Source organism: Phragmites australis, chromosome 11 (assembly GCF_958298935.1).
Source record: "Phragmites australis chromosome 11, lpPhrAust1.1, whole genome shotgun sequence".
NCBI lineage: Eukaryota > Viridiplantae > Streptophyta > Magnoliopsida > Poales > Poaceae > Phragmites > Phragmites australis.
The window spans coordinates 11,315,991-11,334,989 of record NC_084931.1 but is presented as its reverse complement, the minus strand read 5'-3'; the positions used below and the strand labels follow the sequence as shown (position 1 = coordinate 11,334,989).

At 44.4% G+C, this 18,999-nt stretch overlaps 1 protein-coding gene and 1 pseudogene across 1 annotated transcript; both read right to left on the bottom strand.

Annotated features, from left to right (window-relative positions):
• Positions 1–7,714: 7,714 nt before the first annotated feature.
• LOC133885513 (uncharacterized) lies at positions 7,715–9,023 on the bottom strand. Its single transcript, XM_062325236.1, has 2 exons — positions 8,230–9,023; positions 7,715–8,012 (listed from the first exon to the last, which is right to left on the bottom strand). The coding sequence occupies exons 1-2, from the start codon at positions 8,549–8,551 to the stop codon at positions 7,990–7,992; spliced, it is 345 nt and encodes a 114-aa protein (XP_062181220.1). The 5' UTR covers positions 8,552–9,023; the 3' UTR covers positions 7,715–7,989.
• Positions 9,024–10,435: 1,412 nt separating this feature from the next.
• On the bottom strand, positions 10,436–18,139 carry LOC133885342 (GTP-binding protein SAR1A-like; annotated as a pseudogene).
• Between the last annotated feature and the right edge of the window lie 860 nt (positions 18,140–18,999).

Sequence of the window (18,999 nt, the reverse complement as noted above, 5' to 3'; positions counted from 1 at the left end):
TATGGAGCAACTAGATGTTTTTGTTATTATGGGCAGGAAAATAAAGTGTGCAAATTATTAAAATCATTGTATGGCCTGAAGAAAACACCTAAGGAATGGTATGAAAAAATTGATAAAACTTTAACATCTACTGGTTTTGTAGTAAATGAAGCAGACAAGTGTGTCTCCTATCGTTATGGTGGGGGTTAACGAGTCATCTTGTGCTTGTATGTCGGTGGCATAATTATATTTGGGACTAATACTGCCATTATTGATGAGGTCAAATCTTTCTTGTCTCGATGATTTGATATGAAGGATCTAGGAGAGGCAGATGTTATTCTGAATACTAAATTGATAAAAAAAAATGAGGATGGGACTGCTTCAAATCAATCTCATTATGCTAAAAAATTGTTGAGCCGTTTTGGCTTTGAGAACATCAAGATTTCCCCTACACCTTACAATGTTAGTGTAAAGTTTAGGAAAATCAAGGCACAGGGAAACATCAATTGAGATATTCACAAATAATTGGGTCCGTTGTGTATCTTGTTGGTGACACACGACTCGACTTTTCTTTTGCTGCGAGAAAATTAAGTTGGTTCACATCTAACCTAGAAGATGATCAGTGGGAGGCACTTGAGAGAGTGTTGCACTATTTGAGAGGCACACCCTCATATGGAATTCACTATTTTGGTTACCCTTCTATTCTTGAAGGATATAGTGATTCTAATTAGATCTCTGATGCGAATAAGATCAAAGCCATGAGTGGTATGTGTTTACTTTGGCTGGTGCTGCACTTTTGTGGAGGTCTTGTAAACAGACTATTTTGACATGATCAATAATGGAAGTTGAACATGTAGCGCTAGACAGTACCACTGTTGAGGCTAAGTGGCTTAGAGAGCTGCGCATGGACTTACCATTGATTGAGAAATCAATACCAACGATCCTGATGTACTGTGATAACCAAACATTGTTGTCTAAGATTATACTAAGGACAACATGAAGTCCTAGAGACATGTGAAGCAGAGACTTAAATCTATTATAAAATTGTAAACTTTGGAGTAATTTCTCTTAATTATATTCGCACTGAGAAAAACCTAGCAAATCCCTTTAATAAGAGGCTTGCACGGAAAGTGATTTCTGCTGCATCTATGCATATGGGGATGAGACCCACTTAAGTTATAGTATAATGGTAATCCGTTTCTTATTGATCGAAGATCCTGTAAATTAGATAATAGAAAAAAAGTTATTATTGTAACCAGAGAGTACAAAATTAATTAAAATTTGTACCCATGTACCTAGAAAATTTGAGCTTAAGGTTGCCTTATAGCCTTAATGTATTCTAGTGTCCAATGAGGGAAAAGGTATCAGCCTACATGATACTTATAATGAATACACCTATGTGAGCTTAATTGTGCCGTCACAATTCATGAGAATGGGGACATTCTCTAGAAATCTCACAAGAAGATCGGGGCATGACTTGTTAACGCTCCATTAAAATTTGGCTCTTGGCAGCCTAGTACCTATTGGATTTTAGGAGAAATCTAATCGCAAAAGACTATGAATTCAAGGCATAGTCCATTCATCATCTGTGAGAAGATGGATCTTGTTAGTCTAGATGCAAGTTCAGGCAGACTTACACCAAAACACTAGTATATAATAAACTTTTCAGTGCTACAACTTCTAAACTTTTCTACTAACTATTTTGGAATTGGTGGGGATTGTTGGAATTTGGCCCATTCATAAAATTCCATGGCATGCACACTTTAATCCAATATTGCTAGTCCGAGGAGAGTTGGACCTGCTTAAATAGTTGGCTCTCTTCTCTGTCTAAAATGGAAACACATGGGAGAGAAAAAGAGAATGACTTTGGCTATACACACATGCAAGCACGCACATTTTGCGCATTTTTTGAGTGAAAAATCACATGACTTGTGACTTGCGACAAGCACAGTGTGTAAGTGTAAATATAGCAGTCAATCATGCAATATTCTTTTCCTTCTTATTTTGTTTAAAATTATTAATTAGGCATTTGAATCATGCAGTAATATATGACAATAATCGTTCAAGTTAATGATATTTTAATGAGATTGAAATTGCTGGTTTTAACATGCCATAAACCACGTCAGTTACCATTTATTTGATGGGCTATTACTACTGCATATCATGGCTATTTGAGAACTAAGAGATGTCCTGGTTGGGAGGGTGGGGGGCTATTTTCTCATCTTCTCTTTTTTTTTCCCATTCCTCTTCTCTCTCGCGAGCACACTGAACTATTATGTTTCCAAGCCTTATCGTCCTCTTCTCTCGGTGTGAACCGAGGAGGAGGAGAGCGGGATCTCTGAAACCGGTGCTGTGTAGAGACTTGCATGGAGCGCCAATCGGGTTTTTAGGCAGTGCTCAGTGTGACCGTCCAGTGACTGTGACTTCTACTGCATCCTCAACTTCGACTACTTCCTCGATGTCATCGACAACGACTAGTTCCTCAATGTCGACTACGTCCGAGGAGTTGCTTCATACATCAACAAGATCACCTTGGCAGAATCTCGTCTTCACCAACCCAACAAGTAAGTTGTGCGCCCAACTTACTTGAAAGAGCCTTCAGATCAAGGTGATACATCAAATATGTATATATATTGACCTGCTTAGAGCTTATCGTTGATCTCTGCACACACGAAGCCAATTAAAAGCTTCGCAATATTTCCTTAAGCTTTGCCAACACCTTACACCATAAAAATGCTATGTGTAAAAACTGAGTTGTTGCATAGACTGTGACTGTAAAGATGCATAGATGGGAACAGGAAATTGAAGCAAGATGGACCGCTGTTCGTCGTATAAAGCAAAGAAACTTGGCTAGTTGCGAATGCAACCGAGTAATGAAAATGTTTGAACATAAACCTCCGAGCAACGGTGCAATGGTTGGATTACACCCCTAGCGTTTGTGCCGTCGACACACTATCATCTTAAAACATGCACATAAGCAAAGAAATTTTAGTGGCTACTTACATAGCAATGAATCCCTCAGTTATTTAAACCTGCTGCGCTAGAAAAATAATTAATGAGGGTTTTGATGCTGCGGACCTGAAATATGAGAAATTCTTGTGCTTCATGTGAAATAACTCCCAATTCAGTTTACTATCCCAAGTTTCTGGATACCTCAACCAGGTCAGATTGATCTTGCTTTCCATGAGGAATAAGAGAAATAGCCTATCAGACCATTCAAATATGCCAAGTTATATCCCCTACAATCACTTGAAAGTATCTAACATGAACATAAATTATGACACCCTGATCACCACAATATCAGTTGAATTTGAACGTCATTTGAACATATTCTGTTCATAACCTGGGTAAAAAAAAAATAGTGAGCACCTGATTGCATTTCATTGCACAATATTCAATTTATCCATCCATTAACAACCTATTTTTTTGCTACTAATAACAAATTGGAATACAGAACAAGATCATCTAGCATGTCAAGACTAAAATTTACTATGAGGAGACAAAATAACTGGAGGTTGCCTAGCATGCCGCAAGACTACTGCCACTGAACTTGCAGAAACTTCTCGGATTGACTAGAAATATAGCGCGCCAAAATGGCATGCCTGATAACCCCCGTTCACGGTAGGCTACCAATGATCTTCGAGAGTACTATTACTGCTGCTTTAATTCTGTGTGAATGTGGTTCTCTAGCACAGTGAAATATCCATATGTTGCAATATGAAATAGTACTTGTAAAGTCTGCATTGCAAATGCTTGTGTGTCATTATTTATCATTTCCATCAAGAAAGTCCAAGGAGTTCGGTGCATACTGAGATGAGAACTTTGCTAGTGCTCCCAATGATTTACAAGTAGCTATTCACACCTATAATGTGGAAACAGTAATAAAATAGAATAAAACTACTGCAGTGTTAGGGGAAATCATAGCTTTTAGATAAATGATAGAACCTGGTAAAATTGTCTTCAGTTCCATGCACAAAAAATGATGGTAGAACATGGAATATTTAGTTCCGAAGGAAGTTTTTTCCCATCAACGATAGAACCACTCAAAGTGTCAGTTTTCATGACCTTCTTAGACAGTGACTGAAGCAAAACACACTCAAAAACTCGTTGTATTTTACCAAGGGCACCGAATGCTTCAACCCTCACTTTTGTACATGTCCCTAGCCATGGAGCTAAGCTAGATAGAGTAGCAAGAAAAGAGAAAGGTAGCGGTAAGCATTAAAGTGAAACAAACTTGTTATCTATAAATACGAGATGTGCATAGATGTTTTGGTTCATACCTTTGTTTTTTTTTTTTGTGTGAAACTATAAAATGTACTTTGATAATAAACATTATCACTTTTCTCTTATATTACCGCAAAGATTTCTTATGATAAGATTCTAATGGTAAGCAATGGGTAATATATGTCTTATAGGTAAATACAAAAATCAAATGTTGTAGAGATAATCTCAATGTAGTTATTACATAGTGCTGATTTTTACTATCATTCAATTTTATCGACTCCAACACAAATTGTGCGATCCATACCTGTAAAGTTCTCCATGTACTTGAAGTAGGAGAAGTCTGAGGGGATCTATATGCTGAGACTAAAAAATAGGAGCGAGCATCCTGAAAAAATTAGTGCTTATCGACCTACCAAATAAAAATGATTCAATTATAAACCATGATCCATCAAGACATCGATATTTCCGTCATTCACATTACATGATCGCATAGTAAATACAGAGCCAAATAATAACATAAGAAACCATACCATTATATGGCTGATTTCACCGGACACCTTTAATTGCTTTTTATGGCAGTGCTGAAGAACATTCTCTTGGATAAACTTTTTATCTTCTGGCGGAAGTGTAACACCATCATTGAGAAATTTTAGACAAAAAGATTAAGCATAAAACCAGATAGTTGTTGCACATGGCATTCTTTCATGTGAAACACGGCGCCACACTTTTCATTTTTAAAGAAACTTTAAAAGCTTGATGATGAAGCACACAAAATTAACAAATAATTATGAAGTAATTTACCATGCTTCACATAAGGTTCATCTGTTTTTTCCCTTCGGTTACTATCACCTTTATCTGATTCCATTTTAGCACTCTTATCGAAGCAAGTATCGAGTTTAGCCTGATCTTCGGATATACTATAACCTCTATTATTGCTACATGTTTTCTACAGTTGCAGCTGCTGCAACTCCTGTACTGTAGCCTACTCCAATCACCAAAATCAATCCCATCACTTGCATTTTTGTTCCGAACTCGAGTTCATTGTTGTGCCATTTTACCATGAGCTACCTTCTGAATATCTTGATCTTTGAAATTATCCCCAATGGTGAGGTTAAAAAGGTTCCATATCTAGCTCAGAAGATAAGCACACATCATCTACCACATTCTTCTACAAGGTAGTCAACATCATCCAAGAACATGTACTATCTTTTCTTGATCAGTCCAAACCAAAGCTAAGAAATCAGACAATTCATCAGCATATTCCTTACCAATCCATCGCAAATAGGATATTTCCTCAACATCTCAAATTTGAGCCCCCAGACAATAGAACCATAACAACATACAAACAAAACTATCAAGCACCACAACGAGGTCATGGAGCGCATCAAACCGTGCTAGCGGGTAGATACCTCCGACCATGGATAGGAGCGATTGAGCCTCTGCCTCTGGAGGGCGATGCCACAACCAATGAGCACGGCGAGGGAGGTGGTGAGCAGGACAAGGAGGTGGCGGTTCTCCGCAAGTGAGGACACATCAAGGCCCCCCGCCTGTGAGCAGCGCTGTAAGGAGCCACCACGTTGAACATTGGACAATGAGTCGAGGTGGTGCACGTGCTATGCACATTAGACATGCATGTTCCCCTATGTTCCCGGAACTATTTGAGCTAAGGAATACCGACTGCTTCTACCTTGCAGAACCTTTGGGTGTGTAGTTGCTCTGTTCAACATATGTAAATTTGTGTCCCTGACTGTCCTGGTAGCTCCACCTATTTTTGCCTTTCAGAGGTGGATTTGATTTTTTTGAGTAATTTGACATGTAAAAGTAGTTTTTTTTTTTTTGGTTTTGGCTGCCAAACTTTTTACCATTTCTTCGCATACAAGGCAACCGCATTTTTTTTTGGCTTATTGTGTATAGTAAAAAACCTCAATGTGTAATGCTCGCTACTTTTGTGACGTGTGTGATTCAGTGTGTTTTATTTATATATTGTGTGGTGTGTGCTCACATTCTTTTGGCTATTTAGCAATTTTCTATTTCCCTTTCCTTAGCCTAACAGTACTGATATCAATCAGCTTTAGGTAAGCTGCATGTTAGCATAGCTGTTTACCCTGTGATGTGCTTGAACCATATGGAAGGTAATGCAACAAGGGAGAGAAAAAATGAAAGAAATGATTCATCATTGTTTTTTTCATAATACTACCCGCTGCAAGTTTAGGACTGTTTAAGATAGCTATGTCCCTTTGCTGCTTTTTCTGCATTGTGTTGTTTGTTTTTGGCTTAGTATAGGCAATTGCCTTCACCCTATTGCTCAGTGGGCTCCTCAGACTCCTGGCCATGGAAACCTGTGAACTCCTGCTCTAGGACGTCGGTGTCTATTTGCAAAAGAAAACAAGACAATAAACACCAAGAATGAAGAAAGAGCTAAAATCACACAAGACATCTCGATTTATTATTGTTATGATTTTTGGTGAATTGTTCGCGAAGGAAACAATTAGATCAAAGTTGTGACGTTGGAGATATGGCTTTGGAAGGGTGAAAGAGTGGCGTAGGAGTTTTCCTGTGATTTTTTGGAGGCTTTCGGTATTTTTTATGATTTTTATGAATTTTTCTAGCAACTATTAGGAATTAATAATGATTTTTCTTAATTAAAGAAACACTAAAATAATTAAAAGACTATTCGGAATTATTTTACTAAGGAAAAAACTCATTCTCTAATTTATTATAATTACTTACCAATTTCCAGAACTAAAATAATAAAGAAAACCTATTTAAACATTATTCTTGATTTATTAAATATTATCCATAATTTATTTGTTATTTGAACACTAAACATATTAAACATGATTTAAAACATTTATTTTATTATTGTAAAACATATATAAAGAATTATCAGAATCAAAGAATTTTCCAAAACCCTATCCAATTTTATGAATTATGTTTCTAAGGGAAAAAGAGATTATTGCGCAAGGATGACGTCAGCGAGGGAAATTAAAAGAAAAAGGAAACGGAAAAGATGACGTGGCTTGCTGACTGGGCTTCGGCTACTGAAGATTCTGCCACGTCAGACACATATGCTTACGTGGCCTGCTGTCGTGGCGATGCCGACTCGGATACAACAAAGGGGTACACGGCTTTTAATGTCGGCCGTCGGCGCAAGATTGGACGGCGGAGTTGGTCCTACCTGGAATCCGGTGACTCGGGGCGGTGGCGATGAAGCTCCGTGGCGGCTTGCTCGTCGGAGTTTGCAAAAACCTCGTCGTGGAGCTCGGGCTTCGACGGCGAGTGGCGGAGGAATGTCTCCGTGCGTTGTCTAATGCGTTTTGATGGCGTGTTGGCATCGGGGCGCAACGAAACAGCCTGGCGATGGCAAGCGGTAACGGCGGCGGCAGAAACTCGAGGAGGGCGCTCGAGGAGGGCGCTCCTGGGCGGCGCTCGCGCTGTGTTTTGTGAGGGGAAAGCAAGCGGAGGAGCTTGGGATGCCGAGTAGAGATCCTTGAGGGGGGGGGGGGGGGGGGGTTAGTCCGTGGGCGCGGAATCGAATCGGACTCGGGTTCGGGGTCGCCGGCAATTTCGCGAGGTATTTCCATATACCGAGCTTCAATTCCATCCATTGCGCGATCTCCTTTCCTCTTTCTTTGCTTCGGCTTCCATATGTGTTCTCTCGCGGCTATTCCCTTCCAAACTCGGGCGCCGACTACGCGGGCGAGAGGAAGAAGGAAGGGCTGACACGCGGGCCCGGGTGGCAGGGAGATGGATGCGGGAGGTGGGGTGGTCCTCCGCTACTGGTCCTCACGAGCTCCATCGCTGTAGCCCTGCGGAAGAAATCGGGAAGGGAGGAGAAGAATCGGGAGGAGAAGGATGATTAGAACCAGTGCGATCCGACAGCTTTCGTTGGCGTGGCCTTCGATCGGACAGTGGACGACGGGAGGTGACGTGGCTCAGTGACGACTAGTTTTCTTACGCGCCCTAGGATATAGAGATTAGCTACACGGAAGAGCAATGACAAGGAAGAAGAGGTAGATTACTCACCGATCTGATGACTACAAGATCCCAAACAGTGCTTGCTGCTCCTTGGCATTGAGCTTGAGCAGCATGCCCCTGTTCGCAAGATATTGAGGGTCGCCTCGTGCAGCTGGGCCGCGGAGGGCTTCTTAGCGTCCCTGGCCTCCGCCTGCAGTTCGTGGAATGCCACGTTGAGCATCTCGCGGGTGCACTTCTGCGCGGTGGCGCCTCCCGGCACGGCGCTCCGTTCCTCACGGACGACTACCGCATCATGCAAATGAAGGAGGTCGGAAGGCCGATGATGGCGCGCCATGCCGCCGACGAACGAGGCAGCCAAGGCCGCTGCCATGCCGCATGCTATGGGCGGGCGGGCAGGCAGAACCACCAAAACACCGCACCGCCCAACGCGGGAGGGATTACGCTCCCGAGGATGGCGGCAGGGGTTCCCATGGACAGCGGCGAGGACTCCAGTGGACAGCGGGCCGATTGCGAGCTCGGGACTCGGAAGTGGGAGGCAGACGCTGGAGGAGAGCGATGAGGGGTGGAGCCGGCGCGTGAGGAGGCGCGGGGCGGGCGAGTCACCGGGTCACCGTGATCCAGAGTTCACGCGCAGCAGCAGGGACGCCGCGCGGGCCGGCGTGCTGGCCGCGCGCGGCGTCGTGCATGTGGCAGACGAGGGCAACGGCAGGGCGGGCGAGCGCCATGGCGTGTCTACAGGCCGTGCGTGTGTCGCCTTATCCGAAGTAAGAAAATGGCCGAGCAAGGATGGATCTAGGATCGGAGGAGGTTGCGTGCATGGAAGGGATGAGTAGAGAAAGAAAAAGCGGAAAAGTAAAATTAATTGCGGCTGCAACGCGGACCTGATGGACAGGATGGGCACAAACGATTGCGAAGAGAGACAGTTGATCAACTTTAATAGTAAATTGTTTAATCATATAAAATATGTAATTAAAATATTTAAATTTATTATAACTCGTTTATTTTATAAAAATATAAATAATAGAGAACTTAAAGAAGAATCCTCTAAACATACAGAATTCTTATTACTCATACGAGGTTAGAGAGAGGGAATCTCACGGATAGCCTCAACCTCGTGACGTGTGGCTTCAGTTACACGTAGGTGGCTAACGTGTGGGCGATAGTCGTTGTGCACCGCTTCATTCTATTCCGCTACGAAGTGTGGAGATGAAAGAGAAGCCAGCAAGATTGTGAGAGGCAGAGAGAATGGGGATGAAGGTTCCTAGGATTTCTCGTTTGTCGCAATCTCAAGTCATCGACGAGCGTTGCCTACGTCACCAAGAGCACCAACATCCCACCCGCAACCTTCCATGCTGGCTTCCCCTCTCTATTTTGATGTCTTTTGTGGTGAATCCAATGCTTCCCTAAAAATTGGGATTTTTTTTTTTTTTGCAGGGAGCAAAAAATCAGATGTCCTCCGCTGAAATTGGAAGTCCTCGGCTTTGAATCGGAAGCTTTTTTGTTGTGATTTGTGAATCAAAAGTTTTACCCTGGAATTAAAATTGTTTTGCCCCAAAATCAAAGTTATTCACCGAGATCACAAGTTTCAACTTCCAATCTAAAGTTATGTTGCCTCAATCGGAAGTTTTTGCTCTTGAATTGATAGTTTTCACACAAATTCAAAAGGTTTCCCACTGAAATGAAAGATGAAAAATGGAGAGCAAGGGTGAGAAGCACGAGGTCCATGCCTTGGACTCGAACGGATGAAGACGACGAGCAGAGGTGAGGGAAGAGGGCCCACGTGGCGCATGCGGACTGGGGCCGCTCAGTTGGACCTCGAAATAGCGGTACTGCCGAACATAGCTTCAAAATTATGGATCCAACAAAATTATCCTTTGGGCTTTCTGCACGAGTCGGCCTCAAGGAATAAATTCGGCTCACCAATCAGCTTTCGTGGTTCGTTCGATCCTCCACACGCTCTAGAACACATCGCCAAAGCTGGACAGAGCCTTTTCATTCTTGTGTTCCAAAAGAGGTTTTCATACTAGGAACTAGGGAAAATCGATTCCTTGCACTGAGACCTAGAAAGAAGGGTAGAAAATTGCTAGCTAGAAGTTGGGTGTGGGTGTGGCCTTTGAACAGTTTCACATCATTTTGTAAGATTATGTCTCGACATCTGTACTCTATGGTGTAAGAACGCTGCACTCATACGGCTTGTGCTTGCAAGAACTCCACGTCCACGCACATGAGTGAAATAAAGGGCCACCACCCAGCTCTACTTGATGTACTGGGAAATCCACTGAAACCGTCGCCGAAGCCCATCTTGCGGACAACGCTGCACATGAAGACCTCCATGGGCCTTATGCCGGAGCCGTCAAGCTCGACGGTGCCCTTTCCGGTGGTGCAGTTGCCCAGCCCGAGGTAGTAGGACAGCTCGTGCTCAGGTGCCGCCTGCGGGATGTCGATCTTGTTCCCCAGCACGAGGAATGGCAGGCCTGCCAGCGTGTCATCCGACAGGAGGGCTCCCAGCTCCATCTTCGATTCGGCAAACCGGGACCTGTCGGCAGCGTCCACCATGTAGACTAATCTATCAAGTGTTAAGCAGATCAAAACTTGAGCATAACAGAGCTCGTAGGTAAAGCTGGCAGCTGCTTTGTGGACAGGCAGGACCAAACTGTTGTGGTCACTAATCGAGCAATTAATTAATGAAAAACTTACAGACCTCCCAACAAATGTGATGCTTCATAGGGAGTCATGACCCCACCTCCCCGCTCTGGAGACGTGCAGCCGTCTACTTCCTCCCACCACCACTGCCGTGGCGCCTTCCTCCCTCCACCGCTACCCCTGGGTTCCCCATCACCAAATTAACCGAGGTTCTTCCTCTGGTTGCAGGAGCCAGCCCGCCGTCCTCACCATGCCAAACTCCCACGCATCCACTCACAAACTCTCCCTTCGCCGTCCTCACCATGCCAAACTCCCACTTTGAATCTCCGAATCCTCAACCAATCCACGCCAGATGGTCATCTCTCAACCTCCCCTCCTCGCCCAAACGGCCGGATCTACTCTCCTCCAAGCAAGTTTTTCTTCACGGAGATTCTGTCGCCTCCGCCAAGATCCAGTGTACCTCGGATGGTATCCGTTCATTTTGTCCCGGAGACGTCCGAGGCGACTGGTCCACCACACAACTATGCTAATGCCACCTGAGCTCCACCATTAACTGGCCTTCACCAACCGATGCACCTCAAGTCCATCATCATTGCTCCTGGAAAGGGGAACAACCATTACTCCTCTGCCAGGGCTACCTACGGCGCCTCCATGACCTCGGCCGCAGCCTTAGCCAGGTCTCCTCCTTGTGCTAGGCCTATGCCCATGTTGTGGCCAACCGAGGAACCGGGCTGGACAACGGTCCATTCGCGAAATGACCAAAGGCGCACATCCCCATTAGTGCATCAGAGACACCATCTTTCAAGGAGACAAGACGAACATTCAACCAAATCTTCAATGTGGCCAGTGACCGATCGTCGCTTCAACCCCTCAGCTAGCATTCAAAAGGCGGTGACTGGGCGTTGCTTCCGCTGCTTAGCAAAAGACCACAGAGCCTCCTCGTGTCGGGACCCGGTGAAGTGTCTGAGGTGCTGCAAATCCGGCCACAAGCAGCGCCACTGCAAGCTCCCTACATCCCAAAAGCTCGCTGCCGCCAAACCGCTGCCCCCGTCAAGCCGTCAAGCTCTGACGAAGATGGCCACCGGCGACCCAAAAACAAGACAAAATGAGGACTCTTGCCTCGTGCCTATGTCCTTCAACCTCGACCGTGAGCTTCATGACTGGGAAGCGACGGTGCTGGTGCCTTGGGCCATCAGCGTACTGACCGGCACCCCTGCTCAGGATGTGGAGGATGCCATACTCGTCGACCAACAACCCTAGCAAGGCGATGTCACCGTCATGCAGTATCAACCTGAGCCATTTCTCATCAAGTTCTAGCACCGCGCTCACTGTGCGGTGGCCTGCAACCAAGGGTGTATCAAGTGCCACGGCCTTGAGCTTTGCCTTCGCCCCTGGCGCTCCCTGTGCTTGGCCCTGGGCACTGAACTCCCTTTCAGGGTGTGCCTGCGGCTGGACGGTGTTCCCATCCACGCTTGGCCCCCTGATGTTGTGGAACGCATTGTCTCCCATTCGTGCACCCTGCAATGCATCGAGACCAATCTGGTGGAGCCTTCAGACACTCGCACGATCGACTTGTGGGCTTGAACTTCCAATTTGAGCAGCATTCACATGTCAGTGTGGCTTCGCTTCACTCACCACCCAACCGACGTAGCTCAAATGGTTCATCACAACTGTGCCTCCGAAGCACTGGCAGCATGGCATCAAGTATCGTGTAATCGTCCACCTGGAGATCATAGAGTATTACCGAGCAAGCATGGGTCAAGCCAACCTCTCATCAGGACCCATGTCACATCCTCTACCACTGTCTCACGACAACAGCAAAACATCTTTGAGCTTGGAGTCGAAGCATCATCTCAGACGCAAGGTTGAAGCTGCAGATGGCACAGGAAGTGATTCAACTGTTAGATATTGCGCAAGAAAGCTGGACCCTCACCCAACAAGAATTTTAGCTTCGCCATAAACTTAAAAGAAGGGTTTTAGGCCTAGCTATCATAGAAAGATATCGGAAAAGACAACAATCAAGGGTCACTAACATCGGGTGGGAGGCGCAAACACGAGATACTTCCACTTAAAGGCGAACTCTAGGTGCCGAAAAAATCACATCACACGGCTCCAAAAGGATCTAGGTTGGGCGGTCACGCATGCAGAAAAGGAACAAGAGACATATAACCACTTCTCTTCGGTCATGGCCAGTCCGCCAGGACGACTGTATGACCTGAACTAGGACACGTTGCAGCTGCTATCCCACAACCTTCACCAACTAGAAGACCCCTTCACCTCCAACGAGATCCTCCAGGCCATCAAGGATCTCTCATCAGAAAAGGCACCGGGACCAGACGGTTTCACTAGGGCCTTCTTCAAGGCCTGTTGGGAGATTGTCAAGGATGACCTGAACGCAGTTATAAAGGCCTTCCATAGCCTTCGCTGCTCACCAATTGCCTTGCTCAACACAACCAACATCACTCTAATCTCGAAGAAAGATGGCGTGGAGAAGGTTATAGACTTCAGCCCCATTAGCCTAATTCACGCGGTGGCCAAAATCATCTCCAAGATGCTTGCTCTACGATTGTCCCCGCACATGGACTCCATCACCTCCCAAAGTCAGAGTGTGTTCATCAAGCGTTGAAGCATACATGACAACTACATGTACGTCCGGGGCTTATGCCACCGATTGAACCAAACAAAAACCCCAACACTATTCTTTAACTGGGCATCGCAAAAACCTTCGATTCGGTCCGCTGGGACTATCTCCTCGACCTCATGCAAAAGAAAAGTTCCCCCCCCCCAAGTGGCAAGACTGGGTTACTCTACTCCTCTCAACCTCGACATCGCGCGTTCTCACGAATGGTATACCCTCTCTGCCGATTCATCATGGTCGCGGCCTCAGGCAGGGTGATCCACTCTCACCCCTTCTTTTCATCCTAACAATGGACCAGCTGAATACTATCCTAAACAAAGCTATGGATGCTAGACTCCTTACTCCTCTTTGAGGAAGATCGGCCATGTTACGAATTTCTCTCTACACCGACGATGCAACGATCTTCATTTTGCCAAGTCAAGAGGATGTGAACTCCCTATTGAGAATCTTGCACTGCTTCGGCGAGGCCACTGGACTACGGATGAACCTCCAAAAAACCATAGTCACGCCGATATGGTGCGAGGGCTTCGATCTTGATCAAGCACTTGGAGGTCTTTCTGTTGTGCGATCTCATTTCCCGATCAAATATCTTGGCCTGCCGCTCTCAACCCAGAGACTGCGCAAAGTTCACTTTTAGCCTCTGGTTGACAAAGCAGCCGTGAAAATGTCAACGTGGAGTGGAAAAAACCTAACGTCCGCAGGCCGCCTGATTCTGGTCAAATCAGTCCTATCTTCGCAGCCGATTTACTCCCTCACCGCCATTCAGGTGCTGAAGGGGACACTTGATCTAATTGATAAAAAAAGGAAACAGTTCTTGTGGGATGGTAACGATGCCATCACGGGGGGCAAATGTAAGGTCAGTTGGAAGCGGTGTACACGACCAACATCTGCGGGAGGCTTAGGAATCCTAGACCTGAAGGGGTTTGCGAGAGCCCTTCGGCTGTGATGGCTTTGGCAGGAATGGAAGGAGGACTATAAACTCTGGGTGGGCATGGATATCCCTTGTAACCAAACTGATCGCCACCTTTTTGTGGTGGCAACTACCATCATGCTTGGACGGGCTCTAAGACTTCCTTTTGGCAGGTGGTTTGGCTCCGAGGTCGAATGCCAAAGGACATCATTCCTGACGTCTACAACATCTTAAAGGCCAAGAACAAATCGGTGAAGAACGCCCTATTAGAAGAATCCTAGCTACGTGACGTCCCATTACATCGTCTGAACATTCAAGCCCTCCAACAGTTGGTGAACCTATGGATGCAAGTGAACGCCACTCAGCTGCAGCCGGGCCACCAAGATGACATCGTATGGATGCTAACGGGCAAAGGTGAGTACACGGCAAGCTCTGCCTATATGGTGCAGTTCATTGGATCGACAGAAACAAACTTACACGTTCTAATCTAGTCAGCTTCGGCACCCCCAAAATGCAAGATTTTCGCTTAGCTCGCCAGCTAGAATCGCCTTTGGACCTCAGACAGGCTTGCCAGATGACAGTGGGAGAATAATATCTACTGCCCCCTATGTTGGCACACTCATGAGACGACGCTTCACATCTTTGTTGAATGCAGATTCAGCAAACAGGTCTGGAACTTCGTCACGCAGTGGCTCTCCTTACCTGGTCTCGCACCACAATCTTGGACTCCCACTGAAACTGTGCATGCCTGGTGGTCTGCTATCGCTGAGGGTCCTGGCACTCCAAAGAAAGCTGTGAAGTCCATCCTGATGCTTGTCACTGGATCTTGTGGAATGAGCGAAACACGTGCATCTTCAGGCACAAGGCTTCAACCTCGGTGGCAACGTATGCCAAGATTAAAGAAGAGTTTAGGCTATAGGTGGTGCGAAACATCTAGTGCAGGTTGAGCTGATGTAACTCTCTCTCCATCCTTTTTCAGGGCTGCTATACAGTTTGCCTCTTTCTGTATGAACCTTGGTCGATTTTGGTCTCTCCTACTTATTTAATAAAATAGGTAGATCTCCTGCCTGTTCATTTTAAAAACTAATCGAGCAATTAGCCCGATTGGGATTGGGGGGGGGGGGGGTTTCAGTACCAGATAGTACCAGTACTTGTTTCTTGCCAGAAATAATTCAGAGAGCAGAAGCAACGAAATTAAATGTTACATACAAATTTTGGATACATGTTAGTTCTTCTACTAAAGACATCGTATATGGAGTATGCTTGATTGCGAAGTTTTGTGTTTAAAAACGTATTGTCAGAAATTGGATCTGGAGTTAGTATATATTGATCTTATAGCTTCAAATAAAAAATGTCCATTACGAATATATGCTCTGTGACTGAAACGGAGTGAGCGTGAGAGAAAAAGAAAATTCCTTGGCGTGGATTGGTAGTTAAAACTTGAAAACCCTTAATCTCCTAAAGACCGTGCAGTTTGAAGGAGGCACAGTAAAAAAAAAGTAGAATGGACTTCAGCTTCTCATTACCTAAAGCAATAGGCAAACGATATATACTATACATTGTGCTAACCTTGGTATCATATAAATGACATTGCGGATCGATTTTCCCTCCAGCTATATTCTAATTTTTTTCTTCTAAACTTCACTGCTGAAGTCACCATTAATCAATTTCTTGTCGTGAAGCTTACATATTACGAGCAGGTTAAAAAACCGATGGTAACCGAGTAAAAATCGCGATAACCGACTTTTTCGGTCCGATTCGGTTTCAGAAACCGAACGGTAACCGAATTTGAATTCAAAAAATTCAAAAAAATAAAAAAATCAAAAATAAAAAAATATCTTAAAAAACTAGACACAATTCTAAGACCGTATGTGAATTTTTTTTTTTCAAAAATAATGTCATTTGCATCATATTCTATAGGGAGGAAGTTTGAAAAATATGAAAAAAATTGAAGCGTGCGGCTCAGTTATTAACTCATGTTAAGGAAAAGTTTAACATGCAAACACATATTTTTCTTGTGTAAAAAGTATCTTAAGAGGATCTTTAAAATTGATTTCACTTTATATAGAGTTTTATTAATTTCTCTATGATTTTTACAAAGTTCACAAGCATAAAGTGAATATGTTAAGAAACAACACTGTAATTAACTTTTTCTTGTCTACTATTATTTTTTCTACGAAAATCATAGTATAAATAAACTAATGAAAGTGGTTTCACTAATTTTTGAGGTGTGATGGGTTAGTTATGAATTAATCTAGTTGCAACACATTTACACCATCATGCATATTACAATAACTAATTCACAAGTTCATGTATTTTTAAAAGAAATAGGATCATGTAAGAAGACTAAAAAAATTAGTTTCATGATTTTTTTGATTAGCAAAGAGTAAACTGTGCATTTAACTTGGTTTAACAAATACAATTTGTCACAAAAAATTTTGAACTTTTTTATGAGTATAAATATTTTTATCATGTAGATCATGTTAAAAGGAAACAAACAATTTTTTTTTACTTGATCTGAAGCTCAGATGAATTAGTTATTGATTTTACAAGCTTGAGATAATTTTTGGATTTTTTTGTTAAACTTCACTGAAAATCGAGAAAACCGTTCGATAACTCGAGAAAACCGAGCAGTTACCGAGAAAACCTAGCGGTTACCGATAATACGGAAAATTCGAGAAAACCACTCGATAAATCGCAAAAACCGCTCGGTAACCGGTCCACCGAACCGCTAAAATCGCGATTTTTTTCAAATTTTAAATTTTGCCAAATGAATTTTGTCTAAATTTTTTTAAATTTTCGACCGGTTACCGCGGTAACCGCAAATTTTTGGTTACCGCCGGAGCTTGGTAACCGAGCTCCGGTCGGTAAGGTGAACCGTGATTACAAGACGGAAGACGGAGACATACTATCATTGTAACTTCGTTTTTTAGACGCTATCAAGCAAGCCGTTAACATTGCAGTGGCCGCAAAGCACTGGCATTTGGGCTGCTTAGAGGCGCTGCAAGTAGGGAATGCAGACTGGACGGAGAAATGATCGATATAGCAAGCAAACGTTGGCGTAGTAGTCCTTCTAGACACGGCGCGCAAACTGGTGGCCGCCGAGGTCCAACGCCTTGAACTTGATCCGCCCGATGCTCAGCTCCTCCGACGTTGGGTGCTGCGTCGGCGCGTGCTGAACCAACCTCTGCATACACAACACTGCACCCGTTGACCCTTCCGGCACGAATCAACTAGCAGCAAGCAAACAGGCATAACCTGGTCCTTAAGCATGTGGAGGGCAGCGGTCTTGCCGGCGTTGTCGAGGCCGAGGAAGAGGATCTTGGCCTCCTTCTGCCAAAATCTCAGGGACGCCTGCACGTCGTAGAACAAATCCACCAGAAACATCTCCGGCGACGATACGATGACACCGCAATCGACGAGGTGTATCCTTGACCTGACTTGGATTCCTTGATTTCCTTAAGCTTATGGTACCTTGCGGCGAGACGTCCCAGGCTCTCACCTGACCTATCTATATAGGTGACGGATCCATGAAACAAAGAAGGAAAAAAAAAACTATTTCTGTCGCGGGAGGAGGGCACTGCATGCGTCACCAGGTGGACCTGGTGCGTTAATTTCTAATCGGGTGGTGGGCGGTCGAGTCTTGCCTTCGTCAAGCTGGTACTTGCCACGTCAATCCATGCCACATCGACTTTTCTGCTTTGTCTTCTATTTTTTCTTCTTTTTGATGACAGCATGTGCTGCCAGTTTTGCTGTTGCCTAGCTTTCGTTGGGGAAAATTGCAGGAAGCTTCGATTCAACTGTTTGAGGTCGTTGTATACACATATCAGTTAAGTCAAAGAAACCTGGACGCGACTACGCTTCAACCAAGCATGCCGTAGTCGTTCCGCTTGCACACCTTGATTAGGAAAGCGCCGAAGAAAAGATGTTCCCTTTTGGCCAACCTGCCTGCTTCTCTGAGCATAAGCACACTCGAGCGGAGGTGTGCAAACTGCTAAGCCCACCTATTTCCCACATGCGCTCTCACGCATTTGCCGCCATGTCATACTGTAATGCCATAAAAGTTTTCTAGGTTGTAGTTTGATTTTTTAGCTTTTCCACTGAATCGTGAAAAATGAAAATACATTGATAAAATATTTGAAATAGGAAGATATAATATTTGGGTTGATTTTGAGGCCACCCGAGCCTTTTTTTTCCCACTTAGACCCAACCTAGGTCCAGACCATCACCCCACTTTGGGTCTAATGTCCAACCCGATTTCTTTTTCTCTCCTAGGGTTGGCTGTCTCTCCCTCCCTCCTTACTTGACTGCCACCCTGCTACAGTAGCCACATGGTATAGAACTTGGGCGCTACAATACCAAACAGGAAGAGAGAAGGAGGGGGGAGGGGGAGAAGAAAGAAGGTAGAAGATTGGAGGGACAAGTAGTTTCTCCTCCCTAACTTTCTACCCTAGGTTTTTGGGAAATTTAATGTGAGATGAAATTCAATTTTTCCTCTGCAATTAGATGTTTTGTGATGGTTTTAAGTCATGGACATTAGAGGATTTGTGTGGATAAACCTTGTTAGAGTTTGATTCTTGAGTTATAGAGTTTTTAGATTGTGCAGTCGTGGTTGAGGGCTGTGTTA